This window comes from Aedes aegypti, chromosome 1, assembly GCF_002204515.2.
Source record: "Aedes aegypti strain LVP_AGWG chromosome 1, AaegL5.0 Primary Assembly, whole genome shotgun sequence".
Classification (NCBI taxonomy): domain Eukaryota; kingdom Metazoa; phylum Arthropoda; class Insecta; order Diptera; family Culicidae; genus Aedes; species Aedes aegypti.
In genome coordinates, this window is record NC_035107.1 from 271,419,542 (window position 1) to 271,437,000 (window position 17,459).

The window sequence follows — 17,459 nt, forward strand, 5'->3', positions numbered from 1 at the left end:
TATTGAGACGCAAGGAAATGTTTTTCGAATTTAGTGTTCAACATTGCTCTCAAGGGTGCTATTTGAACAGTGATTTTCAACTTTTTCACTCTCTTCAATAATTTATTATGCTTCATACTATTACATAGCTTTCTTTAATTATATGGAACTTCTTAAGCTCCTGCTCTACGACATAAAATGCTTTCACCAGTATTACTTGAGATGTATGAAATATCAGTGCATTTTTGAATTTAGAGAGTTGACCATAGTGGCGATCATCTTTGGATTCTACTTTAAATTGCGAAGCTTAAATGAGAATAAAATTCAAAACTCAAGCAAATAGTTACAATTTTATTTTGATTGGCGAACATGATTCGTCTTCCATACAGTGGTGATTTCAAAAATATGAAATGTTGTCTTTATAACTTTCCAATGTAAAAAACTTGTAAAGTAAAAATATGCTATATCATCGAAATGGAGACAAAACGATATTTTGAAAACCATCAAAATAAAGAGAAATCAAACAAAAGAATTATTTTTTTCGAATATTGCATTGAAAATCCTTTGAAACTGCAACCCATTGTTTTAAATTTGGCGAAAACAGAGGGAAAAATCTAGTATATGAGTGACAAAGAGATAATCTGTATGCTGATGAGCTTGAGACATAATCTAATGATGAGTTCATAACAAGATTGCTGTGATACTGTTTTATAGGGATGTATTTAAAGTTGTTGCATTTCGCCTAAACTGACCTTGCCGTATCTTTTCAAGTACATTCACAACCAAAATAACTATATCGCTGTTATCTCCACGTCGCGTTTTATTCCCACAAATTGATAACACACCCAATCTAATCATCCAAGTTCAGGAAGAACTGATTTTTGCTTTGTGTTCAAATTGCTTCAACCCGTAATCGCACACTGCCCTCCACTGGACTTAGCACCGAAGCGTTTGGCTTGAACTGCAACTTTTCATGAACGAGCTCCTCAGGCATAGCGAACCGAAAACGGCGCAACAACGTCACCAACCCAGCCTTCACCACCAGCAAACCAAACCGAGCTCCAAGGCATTCACGGGGTCCGGCTCCGAAGGGGAGATAGCAGTAAGGGTGCCGCGTTCGTGCCTGTTTGGCGGTGAACCGCTCGGGGTCAAACTTTTCCGGCGCTGGGAAGTGATCCGGATCGTGGTGGAAGGCGTAGACAGGGATTACAAAAAGCGTTCCCTGGGGGATGTTATCGCGAGACTGGCTAGATCGACGATAGATAAAGTCCACTGGCGGGTACTTGCGCATGGTTTCTGGAATAGAAAGGAAGGTAGAGGTTGAAGATTTTGTGGAATTTCGATGAAGGAAGACGAACCGTTGACAACCTGATCCAGATAGTTCATTGACATGATGACATCATACGTTAACTGACCGTCAGTATCTTCGAGGTAATGACTGATCTCATCCCGTAGACGCTTCTGAATGGATACATTCTTGGCCAATTCGTACAAACAGAAGGTCATCACCGACGTGCAAGGTTCCATGCCGTGTTTGACGAAACTGTAGCATGCAGTTGTCAGTTCTTCCATAGTCAGCTGTCGTGCTTCTCGGAGCCGCATGAACAACTGCAGAATGTCATTTTCCTTGACTTTATAACTTTCCCGAACCAATACATTGGAACGGCATAGGTCAACATAGAATTTCTCCACCGTGGCATCTGTGATTCGCAGGCCAACTTTCCTAGCTATCCAAGGCATCGTAACTCCAATCCAGTTCTTGAGCAATAACAGCCAACTGAGCTCGGTCGATATTCTACCGTAACGTCGGAAGTCCGTGTTTGGGTCTTGCATCATTCGACAACGCATCCCAAACACACTTTTCCCCATTACCTGAGTTACATAACGAGATACCCATTCCTGGACATCCTGCAACCTTCTATCCAGATTTATTGAAATTTCCTTCCTTAGCTCATCGGCAAAACTGGCAACCATTCTGAAAACTGGTTTTAAAGTTTCCTCACTGAACACTGGCGCCAACCGGTTTCGCTTATCCTTCCATCTGTTCCCACGCAGCGCAAACAATGTTTCACTGAGTGGATCCACCTCTGCATCGACGTGAAGTCCTCTATCCGGAAATCGCCTGACATTTCCCACTAGCACCTCTTCGGCCAAGTCTGGATCGGCTACCAGAATCGAAGGCGATACGAGTAGATTGAACCCGCCGGCAGCCAATCGCCGGGCCTTCAAATCTCTGTACAATCGCTGCCCGATCGTCGAGGAGTGTTCGTGCCTCCAAAGCCTTCGGACATTTCCGAACAGCAGATGTGGCCAAGCCACGAACGGGATCCTTCGGCGAACCCAGTAAACTTGTCTCGATTGCAGAACACCGCGAACAAACAGAACCAAGAACGCAACGTTCGCGAGCACCAGCACAATACAAACAGTACCCGAAATCATCTGCAACAGACTGACCCCTGGGAGAGTCCCGATTGTTTGTGCAAATCTGGGGCAGCGTTGGCGGCAACTTGGCTTATCGGACGTTGGCGCTGTAGATAAGCGCAGGTCTTAGCTACCATGGCAGCATGTATGAGGCATCATCCACAAATGGCGTAACGTAAAATTTTGTTTGACGACATGGATGGAAACTATTCCAGTTTTGTGGATACTGATTAGGATCGAGAAGTGTAACGTAGCTAACATTTCGGACCCTTAACGTGTTCAATTGGAAAATGGTAACCGATACCTAATGAATCGAAAACAGAAGTAATATGAGTAGTAGATAAGTTCAACCACACGCAGGATAAGATAACGAAGAAACTTACTCACAGCAGGTCAATCGTCATTGGTCGCGTAATGCTGATAGTGAATCTAGCTGACGCAGCTTCTGGAAGCAGGGAAGGCAGGGTGTCCATAATTGACGTTACCCTCTGTAGCCTTAGATTGGATGAAAATATAAACTGGCGTTTCCCCTTGGCGATCACTAAGCAATGGTGCCCTGTTGGAAAAAAGCACAGACTACGTATCACTTACTTACTTTTGATGACACTACGGCCTTCAAGACATTACCTGCGTCACAAAGTTACGCCAACAAACTCGGTCCATGGCTGCTAGCCTCCAGTTTCTCGATGTGAGAGAAGTGCGGGCCTTCTATGATCCGGCACCACTTGGTCAAACCACCTTGCTTGTTGCGCTCCTCTTTGTCTTGTACCGGACGGATTCGATGTGAACAACATTTTTTCCGACATGCTCACAACGTGCCCTGCCGAACGTACCCTTCTAGCTTTGGCGACTTTCTAGATACTGGATTCACCCCGTAGAGTTGCGCAAGCACGTGGTTCATTCTACTCCTTCTTAGCACACGTCGTTCAAAAACTCCTCCAAAAATCGTCCTAGGCACACGTCGTTCAAAAACTCCCAATGCTGGCAGGTCCTCTTCGAGCATTGTTCGCGTCTAATTCCCGTGAAGGACTACCAGTCTTATAAGCGACTTGTGCATGGTACACTTAGTACGGAGGTAAAGTTTACTAGACAATTCTTCGATTTTAACAATCTCCTCCTGCCGTGCACACACGATCAAAAATGTCGTCCACATAGATCATCATGTACACCCACCACTGCGGAGTCGCTTCCGGTACAGACAGTTGTCGGCCTTGCACTGCTCGAATCCCATGTTAGTCAGAATATCCGATATTGTGCCATATCCTGGCGGCCTACTTCAGGCCGTAAGATCTGATGCTCCTTTGCTCGACATTCCCGTCTGCGTCGTACTTTCACTTGTAAACCCACTTGCTTCCAAACTTGTGTCGCTTCGCCTAATAAGGTCTAATAGTTCCCAGGTCCCGTTGGACATCAGCGAACTGTACAATTCACTCATAGCCTTTATCCACTCTTTCTTCTCAGCACAAGTGATCGCTTTCTTTAATGTGCTCGGCTCGGCCCATCACGTAGTCGCTGAAACTTGCCGGCAGCGCTCCACGAGTTGTGCGCTGCGATTCCGACTATTGTCTTCGCATCCGCTTCTCGATCCTCTTACAAGATTACAAGCTTCACCGAAAAACATCAATAAAATAGATAGATAAGATTACAAGCTGTACAAGCTCCTTCTTCGCCTGGAAACTCATCTACAGTATTATGGAGGTCTTCCCCTTCGCCGCTGTCAAGTCTCCTGACCGTTTTGGATAACGGCTCCAACTCAACCATCGAATCGGTGTCCACAACTTGATTCGGCTCAGCCGGTGCCCTTTCCGCCACCTGTGGCATTCCGAACTTCAGATTCATGCCGATTGACCGTGATGGCAAACGATTTTGACGATATTTGGTAGTCAACACTGCCTCGCCCCAATACTTCGCATCCGGTCCGGCTAAGTCTCTCAACCACCCCGTTCTGTTGCGGCGAGTATGGCGTCGTAAACTGGCTGATGATTTCTTCGCTTCACAAAAATCCCTGCAACTCCTTGGCAACGAATTCACCGCCGCCGTCCGATTGCAACACTCTAGGAGTTTTTCCGATATGCGTCTTGCATGTCGCCACCTCCGACTTCCACCTTTCAGCCACCTCCGACTTCCTCCGCAACAAGTAAACGAAAGCCATTCGAGAGTAATCGCCAATGAATGTTAGGAAGTACTGATTTCCGCTAGATGTCGTAGCTAACGACGTTGCTTTGCACGACGTCGAGTTGAATCCTTTAAACCACGGTCGACTGTCTTCCGGAAATGGAGTACGTGACATCTTCGCCTCCAAGCAGCATCGGCAGACCGAACGCACAGCGCAGTCCACCAGTTTTATGCCGTCAGCTGCACCGCTTTTGTGAAACGCTTGGATCACTTCAACGTCTCGATGGCCTAGACGCCTATGCCCCGTACGCTGGCAGTTGAGTGTATGTGCCCCGTCTACACTCAGCATCGCTTGATCCGGAACTCGAAGTCTGTACAGGCTGCCATAGCGATCGGCTATATCTGCTATCTCGCCACTATTCTTATGGATCTCGCATCCGTTTTCCCCAAAAACAACATTGAAGCATTTGTTGGTTAGGGTACTCACCGGAGATCCACCGGCGATTCATCGTTCTTCACACCGGTAATTCTTCCGCTACCGATACCTACAACTAAGGCCTTCTCACCATCAGCTAGTATCACGATCATCCCTTTGGATTCCTGCAGAACATCGAAGAAACCTCTGCTCCCGGTCATGTTCCGTGACGCCCCGCTATCCACGAATCAGCTGGTGGGCTCCACCTTCCCGACAATCCAAGCAAGAGGTCCATCAAAGACGTTTTAAACCTGCTTCGCTTTTGCCGAATCGGCCGAGTAATTTGCTTCATCTTCTTTCCTTCCGGATGCCTTCTGCTGGCTCCGGCAGTTTCGCTTCAGATGGCCGGGTTTCTTGCATAGAAAACATACCCGCGTCTTCTGGTCACTGCTGGCACGCCGTCTTGTCGTGACGGACGATTTTTCGGACGATACTCCATCTTCAGTGCCTTACCTCCCGTTGCACCCGACGATCCGGAATGTTCACGCCGCCTTTCGGCTTCGGCAAGCAACTTCGCCTTGTCTAGTTCCAACGTTAACCCTGCACTGGGACAATGCTTGAGGGCAGTCACTAGCGCGTCGAAAGAGTCCGGCAGCGAACAAAGCAGCATCGCTACCTGTAACTTATCCGGGATGGGATCACCGACATCCGCAATACGCTGCAACAATTCCGTGAGCTGCTACAGGTGCCCTTCCAAGTCGCCGTCTTCTCTCAACTGTTGGGTGAGTTTCTTGTGAAGGTAATCCTTCGCACTGGTGCAGCTCCTCACTACACTCGTTTGGCTGCCATCGATGCAAAGGCCAATCGTCGCACGGGCCTTCCAATCCGACTTATTCCAGTCGTTGGTAACCGGTTCTGGTTTTGCCTGCCTGACGTCCCACAAATCCTTACGCACGAGCAGCATTTCCATTCTGAATTTCCAGGATTGGTAATTGTGGTTCGACAACTTCGGGAGTGGGAACCTCTGCTGATCCGCCATTTGCTCCTTCCACACCCGCTTGCAGCGACGAAAAAACTACCCACATCTTTCCGACTTTTACGGCCGAAACTTTAATCGATTAGCGTTATTTCCGCTGTTCTTATAACCTGTGGGTGGAAAGTCGGGTGGACACCGGAATAAACTCCCAGGAAACATGAATTAAACGCGAATAAAACGATAATAAACCGCGGACTATTTTACTAACAACGTGTTCGTTTTATTTACTCTTAAATGACAGTTTCTTATACACGGAAATAAAAACAATCTTCAGTTTTTATTCTCTGGATCGACTTTCTATCGGTGCTACACACCAACATCCCGTACCCACCGTACCGATGAGGCCATTTCTTCTGCTGCCTTGGTCATCCTCCTCTGCGCCATTCAGGTGTTAATCGTAGTACTATTTTCACCTTTCAATCACCTAACGTTCGTCCGTCAAGATACCTCCATCCTTATTCAGCCACATTTCGGCTCGCGGCCTTTACGGGATGCATTAGGTTTCTTGTAGAACTTACGCGTTTCTTGACAACGATACAGCTGCTCCATCTCTTCGCACTCCAACTCTCCTAGGGAACGCTTTTTATCCCGGAATAGGGTTTGCTGTCTTCGATCCTGTTTGTATCGTTCCACGTTTTGACAGCCCACGATCGGCCGCGCTGCATTCATCTCGTCCGAAACCATTCGATACTTTTCGTCGAATCAACCGTTCCATCGATTTCCTTCCACGATCCCGTTGTTGATGGCTGCTCTCACACTATTCCTGCAGTCCTCAAGAGGGGCTTCGGCTAACTCTCCCTCATCCGGCAACGCTGCTTCAAGGCTTTGCGCGTAATCAGTCGCGACTTCGGGTAGCTTCATTTGTTACAGATTGTACCGTAGCGGGCGTCGGTACCGAATGTTGTTCACAACTCAAAGTCTTTGGCGCATTTAAACCGTTACCATGGTCCAAATCAATGTTTGAGCCGCGATAGGATGTCCGAGAAGTGTCTTCCATCAAACAAAACGGGGTTGATTTGCGATTCAGTCTATTGGAGTGATCTCCAGGTGTACCGATATGAAAGACTGTGCTGGAAGTAGGTACTAAGTATGGCCATGTTCTTTGAGGCGGCAAAATCAGTCCAAGGCCATTTTCGTTCGTTAGCTGGTGAGCGCTGAACTTACCTTTAATCGGTCTGAATTCCTTCTTCTGGCCAATCTGAGCGTTGAGATCTTCGATAACGATTTTGACATCATGGCCTGGGCAGCTGTCGTTTTCACGTGCTAACTGCGCAAAGAAAGCGTCATTATCGTCATCGTCAATTGCTATGTGAGGGATGTGCTCGTTGATTATGCTGATATCGAAGAAACGGCTTTTGATCTTCAACTTGCAAATTCTGTTGTCGATTGGGCGCCACTCAATCGCGTGCGTTTGGTAGATGGTATCACCATCCCTATACGTATGTACCGTCAATCCTTTCCAGCAAACCTCCTGCAGCGCTACGATGTCGAACTTGCAGAGCCTCAATTATTCGGACGAATGCGGCACCGCGGGTAGGTAAGGATAGGAGTTACTAGACAAGAGGCTAAGGACCATAAATGGAGTATAGTTTATGCCTGCAGATACGAGAAGTACCAATGGTACGCAATGTCCAGCTATTTACCGCCCATTACCAGACTACGTATCAATGAGCTGCGATAGACGACAGCTTTTGTTGAACAAGGGTCACAGAAATGATCAGGTACTAGCGCAAACTCGTAAACTAGCCTATTCAAGAACTAATAGCAGTATTGACGCAGGCATGCAATGCAACTATGAGCTTCCTCATAGCTGTCTAAAAGCCAGAACATCGATGCGGAGGGAGGCAAGTGTTCAGGGCGTTGTAGCTTTTGACGCCCAAACATAATCAAAGCCAGCAAGACAACTAGCGTGGAAGAGCTTTACCTCCAGACACCTCCGCTACAGGGTGTGTGATGTACCTGGTCTCCAACAGGGTGGTCTCTGTTGTACGTAGGAGACGTTTCCATTTGAGTCGGTCCATGGCTGCCCGTCGCCAGCCACGCATTCTGACAAGTGTCCGCAGATCTTCCTCAGTTTGATCGACCCTTTCTGCTTGCTGCGTACCGCGTCGTCTATTGCCGGTCGGATTGTTTCCGAGAACCGCTTTCACCGGTTTGTTATCCGACATTCTGGTGACATGTCTGGCTAACCGCAACCTGCCAATTTTTGCGAGGTGGATGATGATTGGTTCTCCCAGCAGCTGGTGCAATTCATGACTCATCCGCCTTCTCCACGTTACGTCTTCCATCTGCACTGGTCTGCGGGTGGTCCGCAACACCTTCCATTCGAAAACACCAAGGACGCGTTGATCCTCTGCACGTAGGGTCCATGTTTCGTGCCCATAGAGGAGTACCGGTCTAATCAGCGTCTTTTAGATGCTAAACTTCGTGCGATGACGAACTTTGCTTGAACGAAGAGTACTGCGGAGTCCAAAGTAAGACACGATTTTCAACAACGATACGTTTCTGAATTTCTCTGTTCGTGTCGTTGTCGGTGGTCATCAGTAAGCCCAAGTACATGACTTCTTGGACCACTCGACTTCATCCGGCGTTCTTATCGTTTAACCGCTCGCATTTAACGCCCTTACGTTCTTCGTTGTCCTCTTTTGCCTGCTATCGAATCCGTAGATCCTAACGTTGTCACTTTCATAACGTATACCGTCAGCATCTCCGACTGTTCTTTGCGGAAAAAGAACCTGCTAAGTTCCGCCCCAAGGCAGTTGCACATCTGGCCCCTTCAGCTGCTTCAGTATCAGCGACACTCCTCTAACATCTGGTCTGGCGTTCCACACCAGACAAAACTTCCTTTTTTTTCTTTGGGATCGTCGAGGTACACCACACCTTATTATTGCAGTCGAATGCCTCCAGCTTAGTCAATACCGCTTTATGCGCGTACACTTTCGCCTGATATTTAGCTACCATAGTGCGATCCTTCTTAATGTTGTTCTTTGGACGCATAAGCCGCTTGAGCCAGTCGCCGATCGTCTTGGTCGTTATCTTCATCAACTCCTTCGCCCTTATGTTCTCATCCAATACAGGAGGCGGGGTTACGGATATTTCCAACTTCTCCAACGTATAGTGGTTTTTCGGTAGGTCGTGGAGCTCCTGGTTGGTCTCTGCTGTGCACATATGGTGGCCGACTATTCCTCCTTCTACACTCTCAACGCCAGTTGGTTCTTACACGGTCCAACCAAGCTTCGACCTAACTGTTATCGGTTCCACCGGTCGACCAATACGCGATTCGAGCGGCGCGTACAGATGGTTATCTTTCAATCCGATGAGGATCTGCGGTGCGGCTTGCTGAAAATGTGGAATCGGCAGGTGATCGTTCTGTTTCGCCACTTCCAGCACAGCTTGTGTATGTGCGGAAGGTTCAAGCTCCCCAATGTTTGGGCGTTCTTGATAAGGCATGTCTGCGCGGATCCTCTAGCTGAGATGAACAAACTCACGCTCTGCGAGCTTCTATCGAGCCGGAAAACTCCGGCGTTCCACATCACTCGGAGTGGTTGCAGTACTCCACGTATACTCCCAATCGGCTAATCAGCTCTTGCTCCACTAGAGTACACGGTAATCCTTCATCCAGGAATGCGATAGTGTTCACCGAAAACTTTCCACAATGCGGCGTGACTGGCATTATGCAGAAAATGATGGTAGACTTCGGTTGCAATGTGTGGACGTTGCAGTTTAATCCGGCGGATAGCCTGGTGAAACCAAGCGAAAAACTGTGGCGCTCTATGATCATTCAGGTACAACTGGCACCTGCGAACTGATTGACATCGATCAGCAAGCTGCCGTCTCCAAAACTTTCCAAAGTTGCGGATACGATGATCTACTCTTCCACAAATCTTGCAGGGCTTCCTTTCTCTTGCTGGTGGACTCAAACTCCTACTTTCAGCGGCATCGTGCGCGTTCATAACAGCTGCTGTGTGTTATGCTCCTCACTTTCCCTATCTTCTCCGTACGCCCCAACCTCGCGTACATCCTTAACGACGTAGGGAAGGAAGTTCACCATTTTGCTGCGTTCCTGCCGGCAGCTTCTCTGTTGGCTCTTGTATGAGCATTGGGTTCACCAGATAAGAGGTTAATTCAGTAGCCTCAAGATGATCGGCTAGCTGTTGGACAACCATCCCGAATCCGATGAAACCCGCCCAGCGATCCTCATTTGGTAGTGATGCATTGCGAACCTTCTACAGCAACATGCTTAGAAGTCGCCCAGGTCACCTGTACATTATTCGTAGCGTCTCAATAATTTTCGAAACCAATTTCGGTAGAAGCAATCTGCTCCTAACTGCCTCCAGTTCTCCAAGCTTCCGACGCCAGAGTTCTCTACCTTCTCTTCTTCTTCGGACGTCTCCGAACTCACCACTTGACTTCCGACGTGACTTTCCTCCTCTTCGGAGCTCTCTTCGTCCTCGCTGGAGCTTTCTCCTTCATCTCCGTAGCTTCTTCCATCTTCCTTGGACGACTCTTTCTCATTTTCAACGGTTGTTGTTGCACCTTCCGACTCTTGCTCGACTATTTTTCGCATCGTCTCACTGCGACTCTTCTGGACCGACTTGGGAACCCCGGGATGTCCGAATGGCGTCGAATCTCCACTACGCCTGATCCAGAAACTTTCTGGCAGGGGGGTGACCCATTTCGCATACGGACGCTTTGCATACAACAGTTTCATGCTAGAACAGGTAGCATTTAAAAGAAGGCATATAATTCTGATTATGCCAAACGTCTGTATGTGAAACGTCCTTATGCGAAACGTCTTTATGCGAAATGTCCTACCCCTTCTGGCAGACTCTATGGACCGGTAGCGGACTTCTCATAGAGCTTATGAGCTCTCTAATCGCGCATACTCTCAGCAACCGGATGCACTTTTCCAGGCTTTATTTTCCTCGACTTTTTCTTCTCAAATTCTTCTTCCGGCTTCATCGACTTTTGCGCTTGCTTCTTCGAGTTTCCCGCTTCAACATTTTTCGCCACTTCTTGTTGCTCCTTTTCTCCATCCGTCGACTTTTAACCCACTTCAGCTTCAACCGCTGCAGCCTATTTTCCGTCTCCGTCCACGTCTTCTCGAGTTTCCTTTGGTGGGTTTCTTCTTCGGCGATCTTCTTCTCCATCTGCGCCGATTCGAACTCCAGTTCGATCTCCCGTTTCTCCATATCGAGCTATTCGCGTATTTCGTTCAGCTTTTGTTGCATCTCCAGTCACTTCTGGTGCAAAATCCTCTCTTTCCGAACTTCTTCAACTTCTCATGCAGCTCAGACACACCGGAGCTATCGCTTCTACTTCCTTAGCACTTTTCACAGTACCATGAAACGTCCTTGGTGTCAGCTGTGACACCGACACAGCCGATTGGTACCAACTTTGACAATGGTTAAAAAAAACCATTTGTGACTCTTAATTATCCGAACGGTCACTCAATTGAAACCTGACTTTATAGGATTGGGATTTTGTCGGAACATTATTAATTTTCAAGAATGTTCTTTTATCGGACCACCATATTGCAACTAAATTTTCAGAGCAGCGCTTTCACTATTCAAATCGCAACAGTTTATTTTTTTTTTATTTCCGCAGTAGTTACATGCAAATTGATCAAATTAATTCTTATTCAGTTCTTTTCATTTACTAATTACTTACAATAATAGTTTTTCTTGTTATCCTCTCTACTTCAGGCAACTTTCTGCGATGCATTTTTGAGTGTTCTACAAACAGCAATTTTCGTCAGTTTCGACAATAAACACTATCTAGTTAGCTTACTTGCTGTAGAATCCAAAAACACAACAACTTCACAACTTTTACAATTTTACCAATAGAACTGCAAATTCAATACTAATTAAAAACAATCTAACTGCCTTTTTTAATAAATACATTTTCCCTCGCTATCTTTAACCCCAGACAACCAGAAGTCAGTTCACGTAATAACTAGTTTATTAACAAAAAATACATCACCGTAAAACACGGTGGATAAAAACGTCAGTTTGATGAGTTTCCTCGCATAAAACGCTTTTCTTTCTGAGTTCATTTGTACATTTTGTTTTCTCCCGTACACTCGTACAAAGTAAGTCGAATCAATCCATAGCAAATCAGCATTTGTTATCATAAGTTAAGTCGCAAGTTTTGTTCCATAAGTTGGGATTCCATGTGCAGCAAAGAGCTGTCTCGATTTAACAGGGTGGAACTTTTCTCTAGGTGAGGAAGGAATCACGAAAATGTCCGCACCGGTGTCGACGAGGAAGGACTGGATCAATTTTTGGTCGTGAACGTGGGGTTTGGGAACTGAGGAACATAACTGTGTTACGCCATAATTGCATCAAAATGAGCAATCAGTTCAATGCTTCGGACAGATTTTTCGAACATCAACTCGAAGCAGCCTCTTGCCCAGGTTCTTTGATAAATAATATTAAATATTTAGAAAAAGCAAGCCTTATGTTCGATATCTGTGTGACATGGGAACATTTCCAGAAACCTGACGGATATTTCTAGAACCCCACTCAGTGCCGTCGGTGCCAAAAGTGGGATCATGGAACAAAACATTGCCTCATGGATGCTAAACGCATGTTTTACGGAGGTTCTTCTCACGCTAAGAACGTCCGACCTGTGAAGGAAAATACCAAAAAGTTAGTATGCGCAAATTGCGGGGGCAACCATAAGTCTAACTTTTGGGCTTCCCCTTCGCATAGGCGAGTCGTCGAAGCTCGTGCCAGGCAGATGAACGGTAATGTCCGTTACGATAACGGTCGTTTCCGGAATTCCCATGGTAGAGTATCGAACAATGCTCAATTTTCAGTTAACGATCGCTTGAATAGGAATCATACCCATCAGGTGGATTATAGTCATGCTCATTCACAAACTAATTTTAATCCGTCGGGTAGCCGTTCGAATCTTTCAATTTCGAATGTATCTACCCAAGGTAAATCCTTTGCCGATATCGTAGCAGGTAATTTGATCTCTTTCCCTATTCATACTATGAGTACCCATTCTAATTGTTTCTAATCAAAAGAAAAAAAAACCCTGCCGCCACAGGAAACTTCTACTTCCTTCTTCGTGTACCGAAAATTCTAACGGAAAATCATCAGATAATGTACCCATACCCACTTCAAGTGATATGTCTGCCTCTGATTTTAATTTTCAAACCGAACAATTGAATCTAATGATTGATGCTATGTTCAAAGCCACCACTATGACTGAAGCAGTCCAAGTTGGTGTAAAATTTACTAATCAAATTGTTATTGGATTACGTTTTTCTAATGGATTGAAATAATAATTAAAATATTTAAAATTGGAATGCTCGTTCCTTTAATGGTGAAGAGGACGAGCTGTTTAATTTTCTTACAGCTAATCACGTGCATATAGCAGTTGTTACTGAAACGTATTTCAAACGTGGATCTAAACTCAAAAGAGATCCTAACTTTTTTGTTTATCGTAATGATCGACTGGGTGGTGCATGTAAAACATCAACTTTTTTCGTCATTTGAAACCGATTTTTTTGAAACTTTGGGTGTTTCAGTTGAAACACAGCTTGGTAAATTTACATTCATAGCTGCCTATTTGCCTTTTCAATGTCTTGGACAGCAAGTTTATTTGCTCCAAACTGACTTGCGAAAATTGACTCGCAATAATTCAATCTTTTTTATCATTTGTGACTTTAATGCCAAACATGACTCATGACATAATTCGCAAAGTAATTCCAACGGCAGAATTTTATTTGATGAGTGCTCTTCAGGATATTTCTCAATATAATACCCTGATAGCCCTACTTGTTTTTCCTCGTCTAGAAAACCATCTACGACTGATTTGTTCCTAACCGACTCTAGACATCTTTGTAGCCAATTAATTACTCACGCTGACTTTGATTCTGGTCACGTCCGTGTTATATTTCAAATATCCCATGGAGCGATTCTCAATCTTATTAGCTCCACATTCAACTATCAAAATAAGTTTTATACAAACAAACATAAAGTTTTTCATGCTTTACATAGCTTTGGAGATATTCCAGAGTTTGAAATGTTGATATCTTGACGTAGAAGTGCGTGGAATCCCGAGCAGAAGAAAATAACTACTGAATACCAAATTGAGGTATTCCATACCAGATAATTTCCAATACTTACCTGCATAAGAGGTAAAATACCTCAAATAATACCTTCTGCATATTCTACAAATACCAAGTTGATAATTAGTTCAGGTATTGTAATACCTAAACAATACATGATGGATTTTCATACAGAACTGAAATTTTTCAATAGTTGTTCAATACCTCCATCAGTCCTCAATATCTGTCGAATACCAAAATAAAGTATTTTTAATTGTTTTTAAACATATTTTCAAATACCATTATAATACCGAAATGAGGTATTGATAACTGAACAAAACCTAACTCTGGTATGATACCAAAATAAGGTATGCATAAGTTATTGCGAGTTATTCTTTCCTCCTCGGGATGTGCCCTTATAGTTTTCAGCAGCTCCATCTATATTTGACTGACGAAAAACTAAACTGTGTTTGTACTTTTCCTATTCTCTTTACAGAACACTGTAGATAAGCTAGTCCAACGAGCAAATGCTTCCATCCTGATTGGAACCTCATCATGGAAGGAGCAGTTCATCGAAGCGATCACCGTCAGTGCCGGTAAGTACTTGTTCCATTGATTATCTCATTTTAATCCTCCAAATTCAGAATTTCTTTCTGAACACACCGTGGATTCTGAAGAGAACCCTTAGAGGATTCTGAAAAGAATCTCTCAAGGATTCTGAAGGGAACCCTCCGATGATTCTGAAAGGAATCCTCCGAGGATCCTGAAGGGAATCATTCAGTGATTCTGACAGGAATCCTCCGAGGATTTTGAAAGGAGTCATCCTAGGATTTTGAAACGGATCCTCCGAGGATTATAATGAGAGGATGAGAATCCTCCAAGGATTTTGAAGGGATTTCTCTTCAGAATCCTAAGGGGATTCTTTACATAATCTTATTAGGAATTTCTTCAAAATCCTCTTCAGAATCTTCGGAGAATTCTCATTAGAGTTCTCGGAGGACTCAAAATCCTAGAGAAACTTTCTTCAGAATCTTTGGAGGTTTCTTCAGAATCCTCAGAGGATTCTCTTCAGTATCCTCGGAAGTTCTCTTCAAAATCTTCAAAGGAAGCCCTTTAGAATCCTTGGAGGAATACCCTCAAAACCCTTGGAGGATTCTCACCAGAATCCTTGGAGAATTCTCATCAGAATTCTCGGAGGATTCCCTTTACAGTCATTCGAGGATTCACAGAGGATTCTGATGAGAATCCTCCGAGGATTCTGATAGGAATCCTCCGGGGATTCTGAAGAGAATCCTCCGTGGTTCTAAAGGGTATCCACAGAGGATTTTGAAGAGAATCGGAGGAGGATTTTAATGATAATTCTCCATAAGTTTTGAAATTAATGCTTTGAGAATTCTGAGAAGTTTCCATCCAGTACTCTGAAGAGAATCCTCTAAGGATTCTGAAGAAAATCCTTTGAGGATTCTAAAGGGAATCCTCCTGAGGTTCTGGATATAATCCTCCGTGGACTCTGAAGACAACCCTCCGAGGATTTTAAAGAGAATCCTCCGCGAATTCTGAAGAGAATCCTCCGAGGATTCTGAAGGGAATCCTTCGAGGATTCTGAAGAGAATCTTTCGAGGATTCTGAAGGAAATCCTCCGAGGATTCTGAAGATAATTCTCTAAAGATTTTGAAGAGGATCCTCTGAAGATTCTGAAGATAATTTTCCGAGAATTCTGAAGGGCATCTCTAGATGATTCTGAAGGGAATCCTCCGAGGATTTTGAAGAGAATCCTTCGAGGATTCTGAAGGAAATCCTCCGAGGATTCTGAAGATAATTCTCTAAAGATTTTGAAGAGGATCCTCTGAAGATTCTGAAGATAATTTTCCGAAGATTCTGAAGGGCATCTCTAGATGATTCTGAAGGGAATCCTCCGAAAATTCTGAAGGGAATTCTCTGAGGATTCTGAATATAATCCTTCAAGGATTCTAATGAGAATACTCCGAGGATACTGAAAGGAATTTTCCGAGGATTCTAAAAGAACTCCTCTGAGTTTTCTGAAAGAATTCCTTCGAAGATTCAGAAACAATCCTCCGAGAATCGTGAACAGAATCCTCCGAGGATTTCCAATGAAATCCTCCGAGAATTTTGAAGGGAATTATTCGAGAATTCTGATCAAACTTATAGTTCTAATCAACAATGGATATTTAAAAAAAACTATTAACCCTTATTACCTTCTGAATTTTTCCAGGGGACGACGAAGGCGACATGGAAGGAGAGGAGGCACCGTCCCCGAGCTGTTCCGACTACATCATGCATTTCCTCACCCTGTTCTGGAAGATCATCTTTGCCTTTATTCCACCAACAGGTAAGTGGTCGCTCTATGGAACTGCATTTCCTTCCACTCAATATACCTCATTCTGGTGCAAAACTCCTTCAAATTTACCCCCCAACAATTGCACAATTTGTGCCACTCCAAATGGACCGGTCCATCTCCGGACAGTAGCATAGCAATCAAGCACTTTCCAACCCACAATTGAATCTAGGGTAATCCATCTGAGTTGTCGGATTGTTGTCATCCTAAATCTCCTGGACCGAGAAATGTCCGCTAGTTCATCTGGAATCCCACCGTCGCACTCTCCCGCAGAAGAGGGACTCCAACAACGCGTGCCAGGGAAAGAATCCAGCTTGCCCTCTCGTAAATCATCAAATTGTTATAATAGCTGGAACCATGGGCGTAGCCAGGATTCCGTCGGACCCATGACCCTCAGCTTGATCTTGCTGAATAGCTGCGCATTTACCGCTACGGCTATCTGGGCTCCCATTTTATGGAAGAATCCCCATAATAATTCTTGTAAGAATTTCTGGGAAATACGTGAAGGTATCTTTGAATACGAATACTTTGAATAATTCTTGGTGTTTCTGCTAGTAACGTCCTTTTTAACCTTTCAGTCGTCGCGCGGTTTGCCGCCGTCAGAACCACCACGCTGATGCTGTGTACGATAAGCGAAGTTTTTTCACCACTGTTGTACAAAATACAACAGCGCGACGCCTGAAGTGTTAAGAAATCAAATATCAGAATATTTTTTGGAGCAAAACAGTTAGCTTCTTTTTTTTTATCCGCCAGGAGAGAGGAGAGTCCTCTGGCTACACCCATGGTCGGGACCATTTCCTGGCTTCAGCCACCCTCTTCTCCCGGCCATTCCCGCATTTTCGCACTTTGTCGTATGAGGGAGTGCAAAACAGCACAATGAAATTTTCCCAACAATAAAAGTAAATACGTATCCATAAATCTCTATTTCGACTGCTGTGTGTGTTTTGTATGTGGCCAACATAAAGTTGGTCCGACTGTCCGATCGTATTAGAGTTTAACAAAACTTTTACTGCCCGAGATATTTATTTAAAAGCATTGATTTTTTATTACGAAATAATCTGTTATGATGGTAAAA

General features: G+C 44.7%; 2 protein-coding genes across 9 annotated transcripts in view; one reads left to right on the top strand and one right to left on the bottom strand.

The window, feature by feature from the left end:
• The window catches only part of LOC5576390 (sodium/calcium exchanger 1), a 641,354-nt gene that overhangs the window by 593,966 nt on the left and 29,929 nt on the right, over positions 1–17,459 (top strand). For all 8 annotated transcript variants that reach the window (XM_021837816.1, XM_021837818.1, XM_021837817.1 and 5 more), the window contains 2 exons: positions 14,525–14,624; positions 16,262–16,378. In XM_021837816.1, the coding sequence (XP_021693508.1) occupies positions 14,525–14,624; positions 16,262–16,378 (217 nt within the window). The remainder of the gene's footprint in view (positions 1–14,524; positions 14,625–16,261; positions 16,379–17,459) is intronic.
• LOC5565579 (probable cytochrome P450 6a13) lies at positions 91–2,458 on the bottom strand. Its single transcript, XM_001649885.3, has 2 exons — positions 1,338–2,458; positions 91–1,275 (listed from the first exon to the last, which is right to left on the bottom strand). Exons 1-2 carry the CDS (start codon positions 2,416–2,418, stop codon positions 872–874), a joined length of 1,485 nt encoding a protein of 494 aa, XP_001649935.3. The 5' UTR covers positions 2,419–2,458; the 3' UTR covers positions 91–871.

Coding starts and splice junctions, on each gene's coding strand:
- LOC5565579 (XM_001649885.3), bottom strand. CDS start 2,418: ATGATTTCGGGTACTGTTTGTATTGTGCTGGTGCTCGCGAACGTTGCG. Junction 1,276..1,337: donor TCTGGATCAGGTTGTCAACG/GTTCGTCTTCCT, acceptor TTTCTATTCCAG/AAACCATGCGCAAGTACCCG.